Source organism: Eschrichtius robustus, chromosome 6 (genome assembly GCF_028021215.1).
Source record: "Eschrichtius robustus isolate mEscRob2 chromosome 6, mEscRob2.pri, whole genome shotgun sequence".
NCBI classification, from domain to species: Eukaryota; Metazoa; Chordata; class Mammalia; order Artiodactyla; family Eschrichtiidae; genus Eschrichtius; species Eschrichtius robustus.
The window spans coordinates 93,840,753-93,866,790 of NC_090829.1; the positions used below are offsets into that span (position 1 = coordinate 93,840,753).

The following is a 26,038-nucleotide window of genomic DNA, read 5'->3' on the forward strand; positions in this document are numbered from 1 at the left end:
TGGTTTTGACCTTTGTGGTGAATCCCTGGAACCTGCTTGTGGACGCACTGATGACAAGAATTGAGGGCTGCAAGCATATCATTTTAAACTAGTCTCAACAGAAAGAGAAATAGTGTGTGGAAAGGGTACAAAATAAATACTATGGGTATTATTTTTCTCCTTTTTATTTTAGTATTATAATTCCTAAATTCAGATAGAATTGTAATCCCTCTCTCATCATTTGTAGGAAGATGGCATTTGGCGGATGGCTATAATCTGGGTGCAGGAATGCCACTAATTCCACTAATCTTTCATTTTCTCTGACTAAAATCTAAGACGAATACTGATACTAACACTAATCCCCGTAGTCTGACAAATCTGTTACTTGTAATTTACCATACAACTGATTTATGATCACAAATAATTAGGTAGCCTTACACAGAATTGTGAGCCATTGGATCCTATTTAAATATGCAATCTAAATTATATTCCTTATACTGTCTCTTTTTTGTCCCATAGAGGCATAATTTGCCATATATTCTCCACTTCTCCATGAACATATTGATCTGTTCATAGAAAATGCATAGGGTTAGAATGAGATTCTATTTTCACATTAAGTGAGAGCATCTTGACATATTCCACCATATTCAAGCATTCCTTGTTTCTGTCCACATTTCTCTGTAGGCTCAAATAGAATTAGGCAAGTGATTTGAAGGCCACTAGGGATATTAAGCATATTTGTTTGTGAAAGATGCTTATCTGCCGTATCTTAAATGAGTTAAAATGAATTTTTAACCTTAAAATGAAAATTTTCCAGTTGTTAAATTAAAGCATAATTTTCATACAGTAAAATTCGCCATGCTTTATTAACGTACAGTTTTGTGAGTTTTGGCAAATGCACAGTCATGTATTCACTACCACTGTCAAGATACAGAACAGTTCCTTCACTCCAAAAACAACCCCCAGGCCTGTGTCAGTTTCTCCCGTTACCCTAAACCCTTGGAAATTATCGATCTGATTTGTGTCCACATAATTTTGCTTTTCCCCAAAGGTCATATAAATAGAATCATATAGTATAGAGCCTTTTGAGTTTGGGTTCTTTCTATTAGCACAATGAATTTGAGATTCATCCAGGTTGTCAAGAGTATCAATAGTTTGTTCCTTTTTTATTGCTCAGAGTATGTATTCCATTGTAAAACACACTATGGTTTGTTTATCCATCCCTCTACTAAGGGACATTTGGGTTGTGTCCAGTTATCGGCGATTATAAGTATTTAATTATAAGCCACATTTAATATCACCGTGAAGTCTTTAATGTTCAACATGTATTGGAAAATCAGATCCTCAAAAAAAAATGAGTTTCCTCAACATCTGTCTTTTTGATTTCTAAAGCAGTTCCCTAAAAGTGTTAGAAATGAATATTGGCCTTGAATAAGTTAACTTAAAAATTAACTTCAAATTTATTTCTCCAGCTTAAAAACAAGTCAGTGAAAACTATACTTAAAGTATAAACTATACTTAAACTATAAGTGAAAACTTAAAATTAAAGCTTATATTCAGCCTAATAATATACCACACTGATTCTTCTGGATGTCATGAAAGAATCCTCAAAATTAGTATGTATATTTATAAAACCCACTCTTGAGATGCTGGGGAAATGGCTTACAGGTGGCACATGGGCAATCCTCATTTCAAATACAGCTAGATTTTGTGTTACCACTTCTCTGGGCTATGATTTCTCGAAGTTGGGTGTTTTGCCTGTTAGGATAGTTAGTACAAGAAACATGGACTAATGTATATGGCAGGCTCTGAAGATTCGGTTTTAGTAAAAGATATTTTTCGGGCTTCCCTGGTGGCGCAGTGGTTGAGAGTCTGCCTGCCAATGCAGGGGACACGGGTTCGAGCCCTGGTCTGGGAAGATCCCACGTGCCGCGGAGCAGCTAGGCCCGTGAGCCACAACTACTGAGCCTGCGCGCCTGGAGCCTGTGCTCCGCAACAAGAGAGGCCGCGATAGTGAGAGGCCCGCGCACTGCGATGAAGAGTGGCCCCCACTTGCCACGGCTGGGGAGAGCCCTCGCACAGAAACGGAGACCCAACACAGCCATAAATAATAAATAAATAAAATTTAAAAATAATAATAATAATAATTTAAAAAAAAAAAAAAAAAAAAAGATATTTTTCAAAACCTTGCTTTCAGAGATTATTAAATAAGATTTTACATGTAGAAGGCAAGCAAAATAATATATTTAAAATATTTTTCTACATTATGAAAGTATCCTAAAAATGATTTTCTTTCCCCTAACAGTTTGGTCATGTATTTCTCTAATAGCCTCTCGTTCTTTTTGTCTAAAAGCTGTGAGTGCTTCGTGGGACACACACCGTGCCAGGCCTTGGCTGACTCAGGGTCTGCCCTTAAGCATTTTCCAATTAGACAGAAATAGAAGAAAGACATAGATGAATATATAGAAAACACAATGTCAATGTATGAACACTTAACCAAATACATATAAAAGATTAAAGTTCAAAGAAAATTACTGTTTTGTGGGACGTCACAGGAGGTTCATCTATAGACAGTAAAGATGGATATTTCTACTTTGCTTTATTTCTGGAAAAGTTGAACTAGTCAAGGTATCAGGAATTGCTCAAATGAAGGAAAGAAAAGTACTTGGCAAGGGAGATGTTTGAGGTATGTTATGTAGGAAAAGCCAGTGGGATATGCAGAAGGTCACCCCTCTGATGATATGCCTCTCACACCGGGAATGTAGAAGGCTGTAGAGGACTGTATCTGTGAGCCTTCAGCTTCAAAATGCAAAAATCACTAATTAAGAAGAGCATTGGAAAATATATTCTTGGTTTGTTTCAAGTGTGCACATGCAGATAGTGGATGTATTCCTCATTAAAGTTTAAATAACACACGTTGAATTTAACAAGAGGCAAAGGCTGTGGGGAGGATGGCTGTGTATCTTTAAGACTATGTGTCCTTGTGCATTACCAGTGTATTAATTCAGGAATGACAGCCGCAGTGCAGAACACTCTGTGACTGTCTGATGATAATATAAAGGGAATGAAGTACTGGTGTAAATGGTAGGATGGTTTACTTAGCAGTTTTAACGTGGAACCAGCCAAATAAAATTGATCTATTTTATTCCTCTGGTATCCTAAAAATTTCCCATGAGCTAAATCAATGACTGAACATTTTCCTATGTCCCGTGAGATACTTTCGCCACTACCAAAAGTAAACATACATGATTGCTAATGAAAATTCTTTATTTTTACCACGTATCTAGTTGCAAGTAAAACTGAACCTACTTTTTGAATGAGTCTGTGAAGGGAAAAAGAAATCCCGCATGTAATTACAAATAATGTAATTATTTAAATAAATTGAGATTTCTCTTTTGGTATTTTATATACAAATTCTTCATCTATTTGTACCTTCCTCATTTATTGTTTTTTTATTAAGACGTTATTTTTTTAGAGCCATTTTAGATTCATAGCAATATTGAGGAGAAGGTACAGATATTTCCATATACCCCTGGCTCCCACACATGCCTAGCTTTCCTCATTTTCACCATCCTCCACCATAGTGGTACATTTGTTAAAAATGATGAACCTACATTTATACATAACCACCCAAAGTTCATAGTTTACATTCCCTTTACATGATAGAAATTGCTTTTATTTTTCCCTTCAGAATTGAATAAGATCAATTTTGTACAAAAATTTATATAATATTGAATAAAGTCACTGGAATGATATTCTTATAATTTGGCTTATTTTAACTAGAATATTATACTAATATAAAAAGTTTGCATTAAAAATATAATTAGATAAAATATGACTCTTTAGAACTTTATTAAAATGGTGATAAGCAAGATATCCAGGCATTTTTTTCAGATTTAGATACGCAACAAATGCCACTCGAAGACTTTCTTCACTTCTAGTATAAGTCACTAAAACCCATTTAAGCTAATTACCTGCGACTAGTAAGTTTTAGCAGTAAGCCCCTATAATTCCATAAAATATTAGATAAGCTTTGCTTTTCATTTTCTTCAGGATACTCCATCTGTTGATTTGCAGCAAAGCTAAAGAGTAGGGGGAAATTACCCTGATTAAATTCTTTATCATTGAAGATAAAATATAGAATCAGCCAGAACAAACGTGATTTCAAAAATCATCCATTCTTGTGTCATAGTGCAGTGCTTCTTTGAAAACTCTTAAATCTATGGAACTAAGCTGCACCAGGCAGATAGAACACTCCTGACATGGATGTGGTTGTTGAATACTTGGTCAGTAAGTCTTTTTCTTTTTTTTTTTTTTGAAAGATACCCTTGTTTTTTACTTATTTTTATTTTTGGTTGCGTTGAGTCTTCGTTTCTGTGCGAGGGCTTTCTCTAGTTGTGGCAAGTGGGGGCCACTCTTCATCGCAGTGCGTGGGCCTCTCGCTATCGCGGCCTCTCTTGTTGCGGAGCACAGGCTCCAGACGCGCAGGCTCAGTAGTTGTGGCTCACGGGCCTAGCTGCTCCGCGGCATGTGGGATCTTCCCAGATCAGGGCTCGAACCCGTGTCCCCTGCATTAGCAGGCAGATTCTCAACCACTGCGCCACCAGGGAAGCCCAGTGTTTTTCTTTTATACAGTATATGCTTAAATTGCAAAGGAAAAAAATTCCTTGTGCATGACAATATAGTAGGACATAGAAAGGATGTGTATTTTTCTTACTTCTTTTGCTAACAGAACCCACTCTGGCCCTTGATTTAGCTAAATTTATATCCATGTTTATAAGAATTTATGAAAAGGTAATGTTTGAAATCCCTGCTCTAATTCCCATCAAATCACCATTTTGCAGTCCGTGTACTCACTGGCCTTCATTTGGGATGTACATCTTCCAAGGTTACACCATAGTAGGTGTAACCCTTAAGTTATTAATAAGGTTATTAGATTGTGCTCTGGGTGGTGACAGTGGACTTTCTGTCGCTGTATCACTGTGCTTTCATTTCACCTTAAACTGTCATTTGAATTCCAAGGTCGCTCAAACAGAATTCAAAAATCGGTATTGAAAAAGTCTTCAAAGACGGATAAAAACACACTTTTGAAAAATCTTAGGAGAGATTTTTTTCTTTCATCTCTGAACTTCCTAGAGACTCAGATATATAGTTGAAATTTGAAAACCTTTAGGTTTTTCAAAATGTCTTCTTGCAGTGGGCACAGAGAAAAGCCCTTAAAGTTGTTTTCATTCGAACTAGTTAGGAGAAATAAAAATGCAAAAGTTATTTCAGGCTTGATGGTTCATATACCAAAGGCCTCTTGCTCCCTCTACAGAAGGTGCTTCAAAATTGCAGTCACAAAGATTAAAAAAAAAAATTTAACGAAACAGATTTGTCTTGAGGTTCATGATTTAAAAAAAGGTTTGGATCCGTATGTACCTCCAGTGTCCTGCAAACAGGTTGGTTGTCCTAAAGTTGGTCAGGGTAGGTTTGTGTGTTTCTACTTTGGTGTTTCTCACTGGCGTCAGCTTAGGATAAACTCCATTAGCAACAACTGTTAAAAAAAAAAGTACGTTTTTGTTGTTTTGTTATTAATTGGCTTTGTCTGTTTACTCAATGGATGAGTAAAATGCTTGGGAATTTCTTTTGATATTAGGTAATTGTTTTACATATTTGCATTCTTTTTTACTTAGCCAGGGAATTTAAGCCATAAAAATAATGGCCTCTACCTTAAAGACTTATAAAGTTCCCTTATTATCTACTTCTAATTGTTCCAGTCATTTTTAGATCTTTGTTAATTTTTGTCCCAACAACAACTATCTGAATTGTAACTTCACAGGAGAAAGAATTGTTTCACTTAATTAAACTGGATTTTTTCAACTATAAGTAATATTCACGAGAGACAGTTGAACTTTCTATAAATACTTCATTAATATATAGAATAACCTTGCATATATATCATCTTTTTTTTTAATTTTTTTTTTATTTTTTTTTTTATTTACTTATTTATTTTTGGCTGCGTTGGGTCTTCGTTTCTGTGCGAGGGCATTCTCTAGTTGTGGCAAGCGGGGGTCACTCTTCATCGCGGTGCGCGGGCCTCTCACTCTCGCGGCCTCTCTTGTTGCGGAGCACAGGCTCCAGACGCGCAGGCTCAGTAGTTGTGGCTCACGGGCCTAGCTGCTCCGCGGCATGTGGGATCTTCCCACACCAGGGCCCGAACCCGCGTCCCCTGCATTGGCAGGCAGATTCTCAACCACTGCGCCACGAGGGAAGTCCTATATCATCTTAATTTACCAATTTAAGGTAAATAAGAACAAAATGTTAATATTTTAATAGCTTTGGTGTAAATAATTTTATGCATTCACTTACAACTCCAGGACCTTTTTATTTTATTTGACAGGTTACTAGTTTCTCTCATTGTGCCATTTTAAAATTATAAGTATGAAAACTCTTATTTCATCAAGTTTTAAAAATCCTTTTCATTTGTATTTAGTATAAGAACAGCCCTTCTGATGTTACCCTGTAATTGAAAAATGAACACAAGTGACAAAGTAGTTTCTTTGATTTGAATATGTCACATCAGACTTGCCTGTCCTGAATTATTATGCTAAAACTAGACTGGACTTTTTTTTTCCCCTCTGGTAGGTGTACTGGTCCATTAGCAAATTCCCTTTCAGAGAAAACAAGAGACCCAGTAGAGGAAGATGACGATGAATACAAGATTCCTTCATCCCATCCTGTTTCCCTGAATTCACAACCATCTCATTGTCATAATGTAAAACCTCCTCCTAGGTAAGAATATGGGCCATTTTTTATCACCTCACGTCTGCAGTAAGCATTATCATTTATGGCATTTGTTTTTAAACAACTGAATCACATCTGTTTAATAAAAACCCTTGATTTCTTGCTCGAAGCCTCCTCTCCCTATAATACTATTTTTCTCCATGACCTTTCAGAGAAAATGAAAAGATGGCGATTTCTATTAATTAGGAAGTCCTTTGACTAAATTAGTTGACTAGTAAGTCTAATGGAATAATTTGTTGCCCCTCTCCCCAAAAAACAAATTGTACTGTAGTATAAAACTTTGCTGTAGGTTACATATAGTGGTGATTAATTCATGAATTTTCAATAAGCTATTTTCAATGCATTTTATCAGTTCTAAGCACATATCTCATGAAGAAAAATTAGTGCTTAGAAAATAAGGTATTATACTAACCTTCCTTAGAATTGTTCTTCATGAAGTAAGGACTAGTATAATCTATATTGATTTTCTTTCTTGATGTGCTACCTACTTATATTCAGATCTCGAAGAACTGAAAAAAATTATTTCCCTTAGCTATTTTTATCAGGTACTATTTTACTTTTCCTTGGATCAAACAAGAATGTGAGGAATTGTGTTCTGTTTTCTTCTTGTCAGTTGTTTAGTCTCACTGTTATGGAGACATCCTTGGTCTTTGAAGTGGCAGCCCCATGGAGGTATAGGAGTTATTAAAAATGGGTGGTGTGTATTGAAATATTAGTTTGTCTTTAAGTAGAAGGACAATTCTGTGTTTATATAATTGAATTAGTAAATCATAATCTTATTCTTCTGTTTTTTTAAATCTAATTGACATATATGAAGTACTCAGTAAGTCAAATCTCAGTTTCAGACTTATTTTCTGAGCTCCAGTTTTCTTTGTCTAATTACATCCCTGGAGCTCTGCTTGGCACATACAGAAGAGGGCTCAGCTACTGCTGGCGGCCCAGCCTTCTTGCCTTTCAGTATCTCTTTACTGACTGAGGAACAGGAGAGCTGTTTAACACTTCAGTCATCTATGTCATCTTCACTTAGTGTGCCATTTCCTTTTGAGGTCAAGTCAATCAACAGAAAGCACTTTATGAGTGGAGTGTTCCTTTCTTTTCAGATGAAAAGTCTAAAAAATGTTTTAATGCCTTTCTTCAAGTATTGTATTGCAGTACTTGGAAAAGAGAAGCAAAGCTCCATTTAAACCAGAGATCTGCCTTAGTGAGTTACAAGGTTAGAATTATCAACACTATGCAGAATTATTAACCATGGTTATTAACACTTTGCTGTCCAGGGCTTCATATTTCAAAGCAAGAACCAAACGTTTCTTTGCTGATTGCTGGTCTTTAGGACATTTGTTGGTAACATTGAGAAGACAGAGAAATAACTGAGAGATAATAATTTGTTATGTTGGAAGAACCAAATGTCTACTATTCTTATTAGAGAAAAAAGTTATTCCTTTACATCAAGTATAAATTTTTACAATTTTCAGTTCCCTTGGCTCTTATAAATGTGTAGTAATTTTTAAAAACTGAAATAAGATGAGCTTTTTTGGTCTCTTTGGGATCTCATTTTTTTTTCATCACTGGATAAGTGAGTGGTATAATTGTAATACTTTAAATTTTAATTGTCACATCATACTGGATGAGATTTTTGGTGGCAGGCCTCCCAAATCCTGAAAATAAATTTGATTTATGACCACCATTACCATCTTTCTACAGTTACAGAGAAGTAATAAATGTTGACAATCCCTAATCTTAATTGGAGTGAATTTTCTGTCTAATTTGTTCTTGAAAGTCAATGGATGAAGTATCTTCTTAGGTCCTCTACAAAGCACTCTTTAAACTTAGACACATCCTTTCCTTCTATGTTTTTCCTCTCTTTGGAACATCAGGAGAACTAAATTGTCAGTATATGGAAAAAGTTAAACCATATTATTCATAGATTCATAAACCGTATTATTCATAGATGAATAATTCCACTTCAGTAAAAATCCATCATTACTATGAAAATTCAATACATTATAACTATTTTTAAATGAACCATCTCTGGCCCCTTAAAGAGATGTGGCCACGAGAGAGAATGGAAATGCATTTCAGATGAAGCACTTTGCAATAACTATTCAAATGTCCAATATCTCCTCCATTATGTACGTACTTTTACTTTGCCCCAAGAATTCAGAGTAAATCAGGGGAAGGTAAAATATAAACTCTGCCTTCTATAGCTCTTTGTGAGCACAGTAACTTGGTGAGCAGATAGTCAGTTGCTACACAGCTATATTCTGAAGACAAAATATGCTCCATGCCTTCTCTTCCTGCTGCTACCTTCCTGTGCCCCCGGATTTGTGCATTGTGTTCACAGTATGATTTGAAAGCATTAATACCGACAATAAAAATACTTTTTTTTTTAGTATTATCCTTTTACAGACACCCAGATTAAAATATTTGTTGTGTTCCCAAGGCCTTTGCTAAAGTCATTTTTCTACAGTTGTCAGAAGTGCCAGTTTTGTTCATGGCAGTGGTGAAATTATACTCCAGACTCTAGGTCTTTGAATATGCCTATCTGAATTTTAATGGACTTTCTGAATATTTAATAATTCTCCTTCCTTGACAGGCTCTAGTTTATAATAAGGAAAGCTTAATTTACAGAAATAAAAATATACTGCGAAGTACCGTTAACCAGTAATGATGTCATTGGGACTTTTACATATTTTTTGCCTGCATATTACATTTTCTTCTTCAAAACCTTGGTAAGGTAACATTGAAATCTTCCAAAATGAAATGTTAATTCCACAGGTGTGTTTAGGGTATAAGCAATTTTGTGGCCCTTGTAATTCTTAGTTTCACTTAAAAAAAGAAAAAAACCTTTGTCTTCCATGGAATATTTACTTCTGCTTTGTAAAAGTATTCAAGTATCTAGATAATATTACTTTACTTTCTCCAGAAAAGGAAATTAATTATATTTATATCCTAACTTTATTACATGAGCAGCGTTGCTAGTTCCCATCATCTCCCCACCCCCAAATGACTTTTAAATGGAAAGTAATTATCCTTATGATTTTTGTCCTTTGATTTCTGCTTCAGGTCTTGTGATAATGGTCACTGTATATTGAATGGAACACACGGTACGTCTTCAGAGATGAAGAAATCAAACATCCCTGAGTTAGGCATATATTTAAAGGGTATGTATAAGACATATTCTCTTTGTATTCTGTGTCTTAATGGTCAGAATTTAAAGGTAAAATTCCATGCCATTGTTGTACTGAAAATACATTAAGATTTTGTGTTATCCTCTAGGAGATGTTTTTGATTCAGCCTCTGATCCAGTGCCATTACCACCTGCCAGGCCTCCAACTCGGGACAATCCAAAGCATGGTTCTTCACTCAACAGGACGCCCTCTGATTATGATCTTCTCATCCCTCCATTAGGTTGAAACCTTTAAAACAATTTCAAGCAAGCCTCCCTGCCACCTCTTTCAATTAATATCTGAATTATCAGAATTCTTAGTTCAGTGCAATGTAGACTCACTAGGTTATGAATTTGTCTGAATTAGAATGGAATCTCCAGGTGATAGTGGCTCTCAGTTCCTGTGACCATTATTCCATTTAGATGACTGAAGCAGTGGTGTAAATAGCTGGCATCAGTTAGGGTTTTATCCAGTTGTCTCTTCATGTACTAAATGCAGTCTACAAAATCTTATGAGGGCATTGTTCATTCCCCCAGGTGCTTGTGTTCTAGTAGATGTGGAGTATTCATCTGAGGTTTTCTTTAAGTATAATTCTTAATGAATGCGTACTTACTTTTTCTTTCAATATAAAATGACCCACTTTCACTTAGCTAATTACATTATGGGAAATTATATACTTTATTGTAGAGAGCTGAAAATAAATTCTGTCTTATAATCACTGCAACTAGAACACATCCAAAGAATCTCAATTTCTTTGTTTCAAATTTTACCATGAAGTACACTTAATGCGTGTGTGTGTGTACATGTGTGAAGGTACACACAGGTGTGTATTTATGTTAAAATTGGCCAGTGCAGGTGTCTGTTTATTTCATTAATTCTAGGTAGGAAGCTTCTCACCCTATTTTTAGAGGAAGACAATTAAGAAACCTTCACAAGTTAAGGCTTTACAATAATGAGTCACCATAGCATAAAATAATGTATAATGAAGGTTCATTTATAAGCTTATCTGAATCATTAGGCTACTTAGAAATGAACCTCTCCATTTTTTTTTTCCCAAAAACACCATCAACTGGTGTTTCCAGTTAGTTATACAGTTGAATGTCTTGCTCCTGTTCTTTCTGCAGTTCAGTGCTTTACTCTCACCTACGTGGATTACAAGCACCTCCCAACTTCCTTCTTTACCTAGTCTTTTTCTCTTCCATTTCTTCCTGTATGCTGTTTTTGACCTATTCCCCAAGTCTTTATGACTAGATCCGCACTGTCCAATAGAACTTTATGTGGTGACATAAAAGATCTATATGTGTGACTGTAGAACTGAATTTTAGTTAATTTAAATTTAAACTAAATAGCTGTATGGGGATAGTTACTACCATATTGGACAATGCAGATAAATGTTCCAACCTTTTTAACTCATCCTTCCTTGGGCTCTTCATGTACATCTCATATTTTATTTATGCTGTTCACTCCTCTGCCTAGTAGACGCCATCCCTGTGTTTGATGAACAAATGTTTCTGAGGCCCTGATAGCCCAGGCCTTCCTGTTCTTGGTAACACCTTGCTGAGTGCCACTTTCTGCATTCCTCTTCCCTCTTACAATGCATCTCTCTCTCCCTCTGGGACCTATTCACCTGTGAGCCTTTTGTGAACTTTTCTTAGATCTCATTGTGGAATCTAAGCTCCTCGGGGTCGAGGACTTATGATTCTGATCTTCACATTATCCATGTGCCTAGCATGGTGCCTGACATTTAGGGGCTGATTGATAAAGGATTTGAATAAATGAGATAGATAATGTAGGAAATAGCTGAAGGTTGGAATGATAACAAAGCTCTTTCTTTCTCTCTCCTATACCTTCATATATTTTACATTAGAAAAATATTTATGATCATTAGAGAAAAAATTTTGAATACTTTTTGCAAGGCAAGCTGGATGAGTGGTGAAACCGTTTATATTTAAATATACCTTTATATTTAAGTCAATGTATTTAAATCCATGAGAATTTTTATTACTAGAAGATGTAGGTATTTATACCCTGTTTCATTCACAAAGTATTTGTGATTGCTTACAAAAATACATACACTGCAATTTTATTTTTTAAAGAATCAAGATGAGGGAAAATATGAATAGGATAGTAAGACGTGGCAGGGGAAACACAAGTAGACATAAAAGCATACTGCAGTATTCTACAGTTACTAAAGTTGGGAACTATGCAAATATAAGTAACTAGCTTTGGGACCACCACAAGAGGTAGTTCTATTGATATATTTAACTGTTTCTCCCTAGAGATATCTGATAAGTAGAAAAAGATCATATTCCTCTACTGCAGGTGCATATTCTGTATATTTTGACAATGAAATATATGGAGCATTAGTTTAAATGAATTAAAATGCCGTGGAGCAAACTTTTAAAAGATAATCTAAACTATTTTGTGACATTAAATTTTTGTGCATAGTGTGATTTTCTAATTAGAGGCTGTGAACTCTTATTGTTACACAAAAATTGTTTTGATGATGTGATCTGTAATATATTTAGTTCAAACCTCCAATGTCTTATTATAAAGGTTACAAGTGAGTAATAAGCTGTTTCATAACCTGAAATACTGCTTTTTAATAGAAAGGGCTGAGAGATCGAAAAAGTCTGTATGCACACATGTGTGTTTGTGTGCCTGTGTTTCTCTCCAAACACCTCCTACAAAATAATCAGCTCCCATTAACAAAGTCAGTGAACTGCTGGGTAAACACTGCAGGTGAAGTTGTTTATAAGCAGCAAGAGAAAATCATTATTTTTGCCTGATACTGTGGTTTGATTAATGAAGTTCTGCTGTTGATACTGACCTTTCTTTCAATGCAGGTGAAGATGCTTTTGATGCCCTCCCCCCGTCCCTCCCACCTCCCCCACCTCCCGCAAGGCATAGTCTCATCGAACATTCAAAACCTCCTGGCTCCAGCAGCCGACCATCCTCAGGACAGGACCTTTTCCTCCTTCCTTCAGGTAGGAGGGAAAAACCAAGCAAACCTTTTCACTGAAAGCAAAAATATTTCTAAGATGATACTGTCAAATAAGCATTAGTGATTCATTGGTTTCTAGCTCCCAAGCTGAAAAATCCCTGGGTGGGGAAAACAGCAGTTGGATAGGTTTGTCTGTTAGTTGTTTGGTTTAATGCCAAAAGGATTACAAAAATGGCAAAAGCAACAAGGAATCATAGAATTTAGAAATGGCGCTGAAGAGATTATCAGGTCCAAATAACACCTGTATGTTACAAAAGGTGAGAACCAGAAGTGCTCTGTGTTTGGGCTAAAAGTGATGGAGACAAATTTAGACTTTCTCCTAATTCTGAGTGCAATATTTTTTTCAAACAATGTGTTTAAAATTTTTTACTAAGTATGCTTTAGGGTCATAATTTTATTCGAAAACATAATATCTTGGTAAATTATATTGTTGTAACATTAATAGATACGTTTTTCTGAAATATCTGCATTTTATTGTTTTGTTACTGTTTTTATTTTTAATGCCTCAATGTATCTACTAAAATTATTGGTCTTCAAGGAAAAATTAATACATAGCTTTTTTAAAAAAAACTCAAGTGAGGAGTAGAAATAAAAAGACTTAATAAATCATCCCCTCCACTAGTCAGAATTATCAGGAAAAACAATTTCAGTTATGTTGAATCTGCTGATATTAATTGTTCCCGTCAGTCCTATTGGTGATACTGTGATCTGTACTCTGAAATGTCTGCCTCCTCGACTTGGTTTGGTTAAACATAGGGTAAAGATTTTCTTTTTTTAACAACTGCTTTACATCTGTGTATGAGATAAATCACGAAAGCCTTCTAAGAATACTCCCTTTGTCCTTTGGCCACCTACATGCTTCTTTGAAAACTTGGGAATCTTAACCATTATCATTCATCTTTAACATTTTTCTCATTTTTTTTTTTTCCATTTGGTTTGATAATTTAGAAGTTTGAGGCAGTTTGTAGATATGACCCACAAAATTATAGACATATAACTTGGAATATATAGCTTCAGTTTCTAAAAGTAGTTTATTTTCAAGGAATAATGTTTCGTCAATAAATATTGAATTGTCCTCTGTGTCACCCACTCTGTGAGATGCCTCCCTGCCCTCATGGATCACATTAATTCACTGAATGCTACCAATCAAAGAGCAAGGTTCATAACCCTTCTAATCCAAGCAGAAAGCATGGATAACTAACTATTAGGCTCTTATTCATATAGCTACATATACACGCTAACATTTTGCTATCTTTTTCACTTATACTTATTCAAATCTTTGTTTTATACATGGACTTTAATTAACATGTAAAAATGAATATATACAGCAGAAACTAATACAACATTGTAAAGCAACTATACTCCAATAAATTTTTTTTAAAAAATGAATATCTCTAAATCTTAGTAAACTTAACCTTTCCCAAGGCAAACTTCTGGATAATTTCTAGCCAGATTCCTATAAGGTACCTATCACCTTTTATATATGTAATTTAAGCCCCGTTAAATGAAAGTTAATTGTAGTGCCTTCTTTTAAAATTAAGCCAAGCTTTCCAGGCTTGACTTAATTCTTACACTTTTTTACACAAACACACACCTGTTTTTATCAAAAGAATTAATTGTAAAATATTTCAGTTCTTTATAATTTCATTGTTCATTTTGCTTTTGTAAAAATCTTCAAAAAGTTTTTTCTCAAGATTACTAAAAAAATTACTTCAAAATAAAAAGGCCCCCTTTCATTAGAATGAAAGTTGTATAAACTGATTTATTTCATATATAGCTTTGCTTGGCTGCCAGGTAGGCTCAGTAGCAGTTATCCTTAACCTGTGGTGTGAGGCTAACATGGGACCAGAGCAGGGTCATCTGAACCTGTTGACTCACTCTCTCTTGAACTCCTTTTATGCATGGAAGTATTCTAATTCCATTCAAGTAATGTTGATAGCCCTCGATAATAAATACTTCTGAGGAAAAAATGGCAACTTTTCCCCCCTTTCCAGTCTCATATAATTAACAGGACAAATTTCTAGTCTGTTGTCAGATCCTTTATGAGATCCAATGAGTCAACTGTTTTTATTCAATTTTAAGCCACATGTATAGACCACATCTTTTTCAAAAGAAATATTTTAATTCTTCTTAACATAATGATATCGTAGAACATGAAAGGTTCTTTCAGCTTTAAATAAGCACTTGACTGTATCATTTTGCAAAGTATTCAACACATTAGGCTGTCTAAAGAAGTGTGATAGAAAATTCACAAAAGCAGTTCTTCATCCTGAACTGAACTTCATGAAAGAATACTCTATAAATGCTAAACAAAAGTTTAACTTAATAGCTGTAGAACCAAACAAGGTAAACAACGGTGATTGCTAAATTTAAATGGACTATATGAGCACTTTACTGCTATTATTTTCACTATAGTTTAGTTTAATCTGTAAAACTTTAGTCCAGTGTAATGATAAGCCTTTTCTGGCATTATGAAGAATTTGGTTTCCTTGAGGAAATCTTTATCCCTAATTAAAGACAAAGGTTGGATATCCCCATGATGTTGTATTAAACACCTACTCAAAGCTACCTCTTTATTCCAGCATTCAGTGCCCTGCACACCTGAGTCGGGTCCACCTTTCCAGCCTTATAGCCCAGTGACTGCTCTATAGTAGTGGTTTTCAAACTACAGGGTCCTGTGTTTCTGCAAAGGAGCCTTAGGACTCCTGTATGATCAGGCGGGGGAAGCGAAGCAGGGGCACAGCTCTGATGCCGCTTTTATCTGTTTTCTATTTTAGGCCTTCATGCAAGATTTCTTTTGGCAAAATAGTAATGCCCACTGCTGTACATGAGCCGTCTACTCTGGACAGGCCAGTCATATCTTAACAAAACCTGAAGAGTCCTCAAAAAAAGCTTTACACTTTACTGTCTCCAAACCCAGGGCTACTGCTAGCATATATGTGCTTTTGTCCAAATTACAAAAAGGCATTTCTTTTGTGTTGGTGGGTTGAAATAGGCACCCCTCCCTCTGCTTTGTGCCAGGGCCAGTGCTCCAGGAACAAAGCCAAGGCTGTATTAAAGTCTGCTCAGTCCCATTACTGCATGTCTTTGTGCAGTGCACAAAATACACAACGTATTTGGCAGCCCTTTCTGAACCTTTTCCTCACTGTATTTCTAACCTGGAATCTCTTTCGAAGTCCTTATCCAATCTTAAAGTCACAATTCAACTCTAAAAGCCAGCCAAATTGACTTTATTAGAGATGAAGGAAGGTTTTCCACGGGATCCAGAAATGCAGTTGCATAAGTAAAATACAAAGAAAACTTGGATCATTAGCAACAGTTATTGGAAAGGGTTTTTAGGGGTTTGGTTGACTGTGACCTTTATGAAGCACACTCATGACGTAGTTACCAGGGACTCTCATGCCCTCTGAGGGTTGCACTCACAGAGTTCAAATCAGAGATCGAGTGAGGCAAGGTGCTCCCCCAGGCTCAGCCAGTGTGGAGACTGCTGTGTGCAGGTGTTGAAGGACTGATGGGTAGAGCCGTGGTTCTCAAACTGTGGTCTTGAGACCAGCAGCATTAACACTACCTAGAAATTTGTTAAAAATGCCAATTCTTTAGACCTACCCAAGACTTACTAAATCAGAAACTCTGGGAGTAGGACCCAGCAATCTGTGTTTTCATAAGCCTTTGGGGGTGATTCTGATGCATGCTCAAGTTGGAGAAACCCAGGGGCTAGGCTATATCTGGAGGAGTGCAGCCAGGATGGGAGAGGGAAGTAAAAACCACACCGTGTAAACTATGGTAGATTAAAGGAATTGAGGATGTTTAACCGACAGAAGAGAAGAGAAGATCTTGAGTATGTATTAGAGTTGCTTTCAACCACAGTATTTGTAAAAGAATGATTAGATTTCGTCCATGTCTCCTGAGACAAAGACTGACCAGTGAGAAGAATTAGGAGTGGAAATTTCATTCCTGTTAAGAAGCTTCCTGGATTATTAATACTTCTTATATCTCAGAGGGGTAGTGAGTTCTCTAACAAACACTTGAGGACTTGATCAGTGGCCAGATCACTACATATGGGGGTTTTATGAATGTGAGTTAAAGAGTGAGGAGCTTTGTCTCACCTAAATAGGTCTTCAAATCCTCTTCTATCAATTAGATCTAGCATTGACATTCTTTTAAAATTTTCAGAATAGCTGATAAATCTTTCAGATGGCTTTTGGACAGCCCCAGAGGAAAGATGCCATTGTTTTAACTGTTCAGTTTTATTTGCCTCTTTTCCTATGCTTGAGTAAAAAATTGGAAGTGTTTCAGATGGTGGGGGAAAAAAAAGAACTAAGAAAAAAATTCCATAAAGCCTCCTCCCAGCGATAACCACTTGATAGGTTTCCTTCTTACACGGCATAATTTTGATTGATGCGTAGTTCCCCACTTCTTTTACAGTTAGTTAGCAAACCTTTTCCTCCCAGTGTTTCCTTAGTTTTTAATAATCTCTTCTTAAAATAAGTCTTAAAATTTTTGAATTTAGCATTACCATACTGTAAATCACAGGCACTTGTACTTTGCTTTTTAGAGTAGACTAGTCCCATTGTGTTTATTCATTCATTCATTTCTCAAACATGTATTACTATATAAATTGTACATTTGCTATGGTATTTTCAATTTGTATGTTTTAATCCTAAGTGTGGATATAAAATTTTACTTTAATGAATTTTTGGAGAATTTACTTTTAAACACCTTATTGATTTTCAAATTTGGTAATTATTGTACTCTCTGTAGTAATTGTATTCTATATAATATCTTTTCCCATCGAAGCAGGAATGCTTCCAACTTTATAACTTGCTACAGAAGCCCAGTTTAGCCAAACTTAACGTGAAGCATTGTAGTGATTCAGAACTGAACTAAGTATTTTGTGCTATTTTTGGTAATATTTTTAGTGTACCTAGTGACCTTTTAGGTGCAACAGATTAATGGAGCAATAGCATACTACTGTATATTTTGTACTCTATTTATGACTCAATAATGTATCCAGAATCTAATGTTTAGTCTTAAATAAATAGATGACTAGAAATAGCATAAGTATATCTAACAAACCTATAAATTTACCCCTAAGGAAATAAAAAAGTGTAATTATAAAAGACAGTCTTTTCTCTGACCTAATAGTTTATCAGTGATGTTTTAGAATGAAGAATTGAAAGTAAATTTTATTGAATATTTAACTGTAAATCTTTGGGAAATTTCTAAATTTATGCAGAAATCACCACATTTGGTTCCTTTGGTTAGCCTTCCAAATCAAAAGACTAACAAACATTTGTTGCATGGAATTTGATTTATCTTCTTATTCCTTCCTAAAATGTTTCAGCAAAATTAATGAGGCTGAACCATTGACTTTTCAATTATTGAAAACTCAGAATCTAAGACTTATTTTAATCTCAAAATTAATGAAAGCAAATTAAGTAGCCTTGCTTAGGTTAAAAAAAAAAACGTCTCCAGTAAAGCTGGAGATAATTATTGTACTCAAATAGGGGCTTCAACTAGTCAAAATTAATATAAATAGGCATGTATTTCCTTCTCAAATAATCAAATTGTTACATATTTTTAATATCAAACTCAAATGGAAGTTAAAACAATGAAATATTTATCAGGTCTTCTTTAATAGTTACAATTTTAGCCTTATGTTAGCAATACAAATTTCACAGAATTTGAGTTTATGAAAAATCTGAATCTGAGTTAATTTTGGTAGTTAAAGGCAAATATTTGTGAAGTGCAGGCTATTTACCAAGCAGTGTGCTTGGTACTGTGTTTCTATTAGGAGATATAATTCAAACACAATTGAGTAAGATAAGGTCCCTGCCCTGAAAAGAACTTACAGTACCTTTGGAGATACTGGCAGACATAAAAGAAAGTGTTATGAGAGAGGAAAACAGAGGAGCCCGAGATGGCAGTGGTGGCAGATGATAAATTATCAGTGAACCAGAGGTTGCAGAGGTAATGTTCATCTACTCAGAAAATGAATCAGTTCTATGGATTTAAACTCATATACTACTAATTTTAAACCAGGTAGGTTTATAGTCCTAATGATTTAATATAGTAGCACTGATACAATCTTTTTCTGCCACTAGCTTCCATTAGCTTCTGCCATTATTCTACTTTTAATAAATATAATTAAGAAGTACAATAATCTTTAATTTGTCTTCAATTCATATTTTTCACTATTTCAGACTCCCCCTCTCTGTCAAGGTGGTAAAAAAAAAAAAAACACATTTTACTACTTATACAAACCTTAATGTTAATAATAGCATAATTTTTAATAACTGAATTTATTGTTCAGTGAGCCAACTAACAATTTTTTGCATAGGAAGCCCAATGTAGTATTTTAAAAGGCACTATTATATGTACAGGAGATTTCATAGACATGAATTCATTTAATCCTCACAAATCCCAAATGTCAGGTACATTTTACAGATTATGTCTGCCTAATGCTTAGACAGATTAACTGATATAATATTCTTACAGGCAAAATTCAAAACCCATTTTTTTCTTTGACTTTACAACAGTTTCTATTCATTGTACAGGACGGACTGGGACAGAAAATTAAAATTAGAAGCAGTTTTTACCATCAACAATTTTACCATCAAATAAGAGATCTGAAAACTACAAAGTTAGTAGTGTGTATTATTTAGGAACAAACGGGAAAAGCATATTTGAGCAAGTGATGAATAAATTAGAAAATACGCAAATTAGAAAATGGTTACTATCAGTCATGAAATGTTTTCTTATTTTCAAAAACTGATCTTTATAGAGAATTTCTAATTTTTTTCTTTAGCCAGTTAGCAGAGATAATAGTTTTTTTTTTTTTTAAGGAATTCCTTTATTATTATTATTAATTAATTTATTTATTTATTTATTTTTGGCTGTGTTGGGTCTTAGTTTCTGTGCAAGAGCTTTCTCTAGTTGCGGCAAGCGGGGGCCACTCTTCATCGCGGTGCGCGGGCCTCTCACTATTGTGGCCTCTCTTGTTGCGGAGCGCAGGCTCAGTGGTTGTGGTTCACAGGCCTAGTTGCTCCGCGGCATGTGGGATCTTCCCAGACCAGGGCTCGAACCCGTGTGCCCTGCATTGGCAGGCAGATTCTCAACCACTGCACCACCAGGGAAGCCCAAGAGATAATAGTTTTAATCTGAAAATTATCTTTCTTTTTAAGATCCCTTCTTTGATCCAGCAAGTGGCCAGGTTCCTTTGCCTCCTGCTAGGAGATTACCAGGTGAAAATGTCAAATCCAACAGAACATCACAGGACTATGATCAGCTTCCTTCATCTTCAGGTGAGTTGGCTAATAATAGTAATAATAATACCTTACGTTTGTACAATGCTTTTTGGAGCACCTTTTTATTCAGTGTATAATTTAATGAGCACTGCCAGCCTAAGAAAGTATTTTTATCACCTTTGCATTTGCTTATAAAGCATGTATTATGAGAAGAATGCTTACAAAATTGTCTCACAGAAAAGAAAACATTAAGCCTTAATATTAACTTTGATATGTCAGTAAAGCATGTTCTGTGATTCAAAATCTATTCATTCTCTAACTTTTGTTTTGCCTTATCAGATATGAGAAATGGGATTGATGTCTTTATATAGTGAACTGCTGCATTCTCTTATTTCTCCATTAAAGGAAGAAATCTCTTTAGAATTAGTGTTAGCACCAAAATATTCATTTTCGTAGCTTATTTAGGGCTATCATGCAGTGCTCTACTGCCAGTCATTGAGTAGAAGCTTGTACCATTTTAGTAAATACAAGTCGTACTCATAACCATTATTAATGGAATGCTGCTGCTTTGCTTCTTTGGGAGGTCTTCCTCGACCACCATATCTAAAATAGCTCCCCCTACTTTACACAGTCACTTTCTCTCCCCTTCTTTTGCTTTATGTTTCTTCATAGCACCTTTCATTCATTTATTTGCTTGTCTATCTCATCTGCTAGAGTATTGCTTTGAATATACACACGTGGTTTGGTTCACTGCTTTATCCCCAGGTGTCCAGAACAGTGCCTAGGCACATGTTTCTTGGATGAGTGGATGGATAGAAGGGAGGAGGGAAGAGTAGCTGATATCTGTGTTATGCTGAACATACACATATTTTGAGCAATTGAAACAATATATTTGTCTCATAATTACAGACATCAGAAGTTTTTCCTATGTAAACTTTGTCCTATATCAGTATTTTTTTCATTAACTGTATTTTGACTTTTTTTTTGAAGTATAGTTGATTTACAATGATGTTTTAGCTTCAGCGGTACAGCCAAGTGATTGTTATATAACTGAATATATATATATATATATATATATATATATATATATATATATATAACTGAATATATATATATATATATGTATATTCGTCTTCAGATTCTTTTCCATTATAGGTTATTACAAGATATTGAATATAGTTCCCTGTGCTATACAGTAGGTCCTTGTTGTTTATCTATTTTATATATAGTAGTGTGTATCTGCTAATCCCAAACTCCTAATTTATCCCTCCCTGCTCCTTTCCCCTTTGGTAACTGTAAGTTTGTTTTCTATGTCTGTGAGTCTGTTTCTGTTTTGTAAATAACTCTGTATCATTTTTTTAGATTCCACATATAAGTGATAGCATATGATACTTGTCTTTGATTTACTTCACTTAGTATGATAATCTCTAGGTCCATCCATGTTGCTGCAAATGGCATTATTTCATTTGTCTTTATGGCTGAGTAATATTCCATTGTGTATATATATCACATCTTCTTTATCCATTCTTCTGTCGATGAACACCTAGGTTGCTTCCACGTCTTGGCTGTTGTAAACAGTGCTGCTATGAACACTGGGGTGCATCTGTCTTTTCGAATTAGTTTGTCTTTTCCAGATATATGCCCAGGAATGGGATTGCTGGATCATATGGTAACTCAATTTTTAGTTTTTTAAGGAACCTTCATACTGTTCTCCATAATGACTGCACCAATTTACATTCCCACCAACAGTGTAGGAGGGTCCCCTTTTCTCCACATTCTCTCCAGGATTTATTATTTGTAGACATTTTGGTGATGGCCATTCTGACTGGTGTGAGGTGATACCACATTGTAGTTTTCATTTGCATTTCTCTAATAATTAGCAGTGTTGAGCATCTTTCCATGTGCCTCTTGGCCATCTGTATATCATCTTTGGAGAAATGTCTATTTAGGTCTTCTGCCCATTTTTTGATTGGGTTTTTTTTTTTGATATTGAGCTGTATGAGTTGTTTGTATATTTTGGAATTTAATCCCTTTTTGGTCATATCATTTGCAAAGATTTTCTCCCCTTCCGTAGGTTGTCTTTTTGTTTTGTTTATAATTTCCTGTGCTGTGCAGAATCTTTTAAGTTTAATTAGGTCCCATTTGGACTTCCCTGGTGGTCCAGTGATTAAGACTCTGCGCTTCCACTGCAGGAGGCACGGTTCGATCCCTGGTTGAGGAAGTTGCACATGCCATGTGGTGCAGCCAAAAAAAAAAAAAACACAGGAATTAGGTCCCATTTGGTTTTTTGCTCTTATAGCCATTACTCTAGGAGATGAATCCAAAAAATATTGCTGTGGTTTATGTCAAAGAGTGTTCTGCCTAGGTTTTCCTCTAGGAGTTTTATAGTATCTGATCTTCCATTTACGTTTTTAAATCCATTTTGAGTTTATTTTTGTATATGGTGTTAGAGAATGTTCCAATTTCATTCTTTTACATATAGCTGTCCAGTTTTCCCAGCACCACTTATCTTTTCTCCATTGTATATTCTTGCCTCCTTTGTTATATTGGGTTGGCCAAAAAGTTTGTTCAGGTTTTTCCATAACATCTTACAGAAAAATCTGAACGAACTTTTTGGCCAACCCAATATATTAATTGACCATAAGTGTGTGGGTTTATTTCTGGGCTTTCTATCCTGTTCATTGATGTATGTGTCTATTTTTGTGCCAGTACCATACTGTTTTGATTACTGTAGCTTTGTAGTACAGTCTGAAGTCAGGGAGCATGATTCCTCCGGCTCCGTTCTTCTTTCTCTGTTTCAACTATTCAAGGTCTTCTGTGTTTCAATACAAATTTTAAAATTATTTGTTCTGTGAAAAATGCCATTGGTAACTTGATAGGGATTGCATTGAATCTGTAGATTGCCTTGGGTAGTATGGTCATTTTAACAATATTGATTCTTCCAATCAGGAACACGGTTTCCATCTGTTAGTGTCATCTTCAGTTTCCTTCATCAGTGTCTTATAATTTTCAGAGTACAGGTCTTTTGCCTCCTTAGGCAGGTTTATTCCTAGGTATTGTATTCTTTTTGATGCTATGGTAAATGGGATTGTTTCCTTAATTTCTCTGACATTTCATTGTTAATGTATAGAAATGAGACAGATTTCTGTATATTAATTTTGTATCCTGCAACTTTACAGAATTCATTGATGAGCTCTAGTAGTTTTCTGGTGGCATCTTTAGGATTTTCTGTGTATAGTATCAAGTCGTCTGCAAACAGTGACAGTTTTACTTCTTCCTTTCCAATCTGGATTCTTTTTATTTTTTTCTTCTCTGATTGCCATGGCTAGGACTTCCAAAAAACTATGTTGAATAAAAGTGGCGAGAGTGGCATCCTTGTCTTGTTCCTGATCTTAGAGAGAATGCTTTCAACTTTTCATCATTGAGTATGATGTTAGTTGTGGGTTTGCCCTGTATGGTCTTCACTGTGTTTAGGTTATGTTCCCTATATGCCCACTCTCTGGACAGTTTTTATCATAAATGATGTTGAATTTTATCAAAAGCTTTTTTGCATCTATTAAGATGATCATATGGTTTTTAGTCTTCAATTTAATATGGTGTATCACACTGATTGATTTATGGATATTGAAAAGTCCTTGCAACCCTGGGATAAATCCCACTTGATCATGGTGTATGATCCTTTTTATGTATTGCTGGATTTGGTTTGCCTTTAAGCTCAAACCTCAGTTCACAGATTTGTTAAATAGTGAGAGCTGTCCATTCTGTAACTTCTGAATCAAGGTAATTATTTAGCTGCTTTGAGAATTATCAACACGGTAGTTCTGTACTTGATGACATGCATGGGAGATGCAAAAATCCCTCTGTAGTTTTTTAAGTTTTTACATTTGAATATAACTCAGAAAAACAGAAAATTTTATTAACCATTTCAAATTTTGGTCTGTGCTGTTTTTACCAATTTACTTCTAGTCATTCCAATATTTCAGATATATCCATGGGTACCCACTGAAACACTGTATTTCCATTTGAAAGGGTAGATTTCCAGAATGATGAAAAAATGTGAAAGTCAAGAAGAAGGAGAGACAGTATCTGACAATATATATAGGAGAAGGAAGCAAATCCCTTAAGGAAATAATGTTAAAATACAACTTTGAGAAGAGTGCCATGACTGATTTAAAATAACATATTCAGTACCACCAGCTCTGGATTAACAGAAACATATACTCAAGTTATGAGAAGAGTTGTGGCCTAAATGCTCTATTTTCACAGCTTCTTTACAGTTTGCACCATAACATGCAGGTATTGTTGAGCCCAGAGGAACATCATTCACATATATGATTTCAACTGGTAGGAATTCCAGTTAGCATTACACTAGAAATTTCAAGGAAGAACTTTAAGTCACAAACCCTGTTGAAACATCCCCAAATAGCATTTACCAGAAGCCTGAACTGGCTTTACCTGAGTGATAAAATAGTCCTGATTATTACTCTGAGGGCCTCAGCTAGCTGTAACATCAACTATTTCAGCCTACTCCCTGAACTCTCTTTACAAACACAGTCAAACCACAGAAAATAAGATACTTTTTTCCAACAAGATATTTGCTCACATGCTGCTTCACAGGGCTACTACCAAGCTGTCCACTAGTTTATTTCACACCAGGAGAGGGACTCAGCTTGCCTTCTGGATTAGATCTTTCCATCAGAAACTTAAGACTATGCAGTGTGCCTTTGGGATACTAATAGTGCTTATTTTGCAGTAGCGTTTTTATTGATATCAAGGCCTTTTTAAGACGATCGTTGAGGATTCTGGTATAATTGCCGCATCTTGTACATTCCATTTCTCCTCTTTTTATGCTGATGTGAATAATTGATGGTGACTTACTTATGTATATAAGCTTTCTATGAAAAGAATATTTCTAACTCAAAAATTTTAATTGATTTGAAAATATTTTCCTTTTTCTAAAGAGGATGTGTGCATGTAAATGTATGTCTACATATACAAAGAGCCTTCCAAATGTTTTATTTCTCCCCCCATAAAAGTTTATAATTTTCTGAAGTTTGTAGATGTAACAATATTTAATGATATGAATATGTCATAATGATAATCAGAATAAGTGGATTTTACCGGCTTGTGTTAAACTTGCATATACCTTATATGGGCCAAATGTTTTTGCTAATAGTCTGCTTATTTCTTCACATAGGGTTCATGTCTGTACTAGCTATGCATGAGTTTTATAGACATTTTTAAGTTTGCTTTTCTCTTGTGGTAAGATATAATGTGCTACAGTTTGAATACCATTCTTTCTTTAAAAACCCAGGGAATCCAACTTATATTGGAATACAAAGTCGTAATGATGATGTTGTGCTCATGCTGATGAAGTGCAGCTGAGCTCTTGAGATTTTTTTATTTTTAACATTCTTATTTAAAAGGACGTTCAAGGTAATACTTAAAAATAACACTAGAATTTCAGAATATGACTTGTATTTATTAAATGTGTTTGTAACTGGTAACAGATATTATTGCCAAGTATACCTACAAAATAAAGGAGGTCTCATAAAAGGAATTAATTCCAATACTACTTTTTCTTTACTAGCTTAAAGGAAAAGTGACCAGATGTTGAATGAATTTTATATTAAGACCTCAGCTGGAAATCATGGCTTCATTTCACATAAGAGTTGGAACTGTGTATTGTTATAAGTGATGTTTTAAGATAAACTGTGTTTTTAAGATTTTGTTTTGTGTTTCAACAAAGGAAATTGCAGCGTTACAGAGTTTTACCATAGTTCAACTACCTAAAATGTTTTTCCTTACATACAGCTTCAGTTTTAAAAACCGCTGAACATGGGGTCATTTTTCTT

The 26,038-nt window shown here is 35.1% G+C and overlaps 1 protein-coding gene across 6 annotated transcripts in view; it reads left to right on the forward strand.

The window, feature by feature from the left end:
• The window catches only part of CBLB (Cbl proto-oncogene B), a 209,378-nt gene that overhangs the window by 172,173 nt on the left and 11,167 nt on the right, over window positions 1-26,038 (forward strand). For 3 of the 6 annotated variants that reach the window (XM_068546811.1, XM_068546815.1, XM_068546812.1), the window contains exons 14-18: window positions 6,607-6,753; window positions 9,829-9,926; window positions 10,042-10,173; window positions 12,779-12,919; window positions 20,121-20,240. In XM_068546811.1, the coding sequence (XP_068402912.1) occupies window positions 6,607-6,753; window positions 9,829-9,926; window positions 10,042-10,173; window positions 12,779-12,919; window positions 20,121-20,240 (638 nt within the window). Of the gene's footprint in view, window positions 1-6,606; window positions 6,754-9,828; window positions 9,927-10,041; window positions 10,179-12,778; window positions 12,920-20,120; window positions 20,241-26,038 lie in introns of those variants that run through there. The other 3 variants (XM_068546814.1, XM_068546817.1, XM_068546816.1) reach the window with 2 other exon arrangements.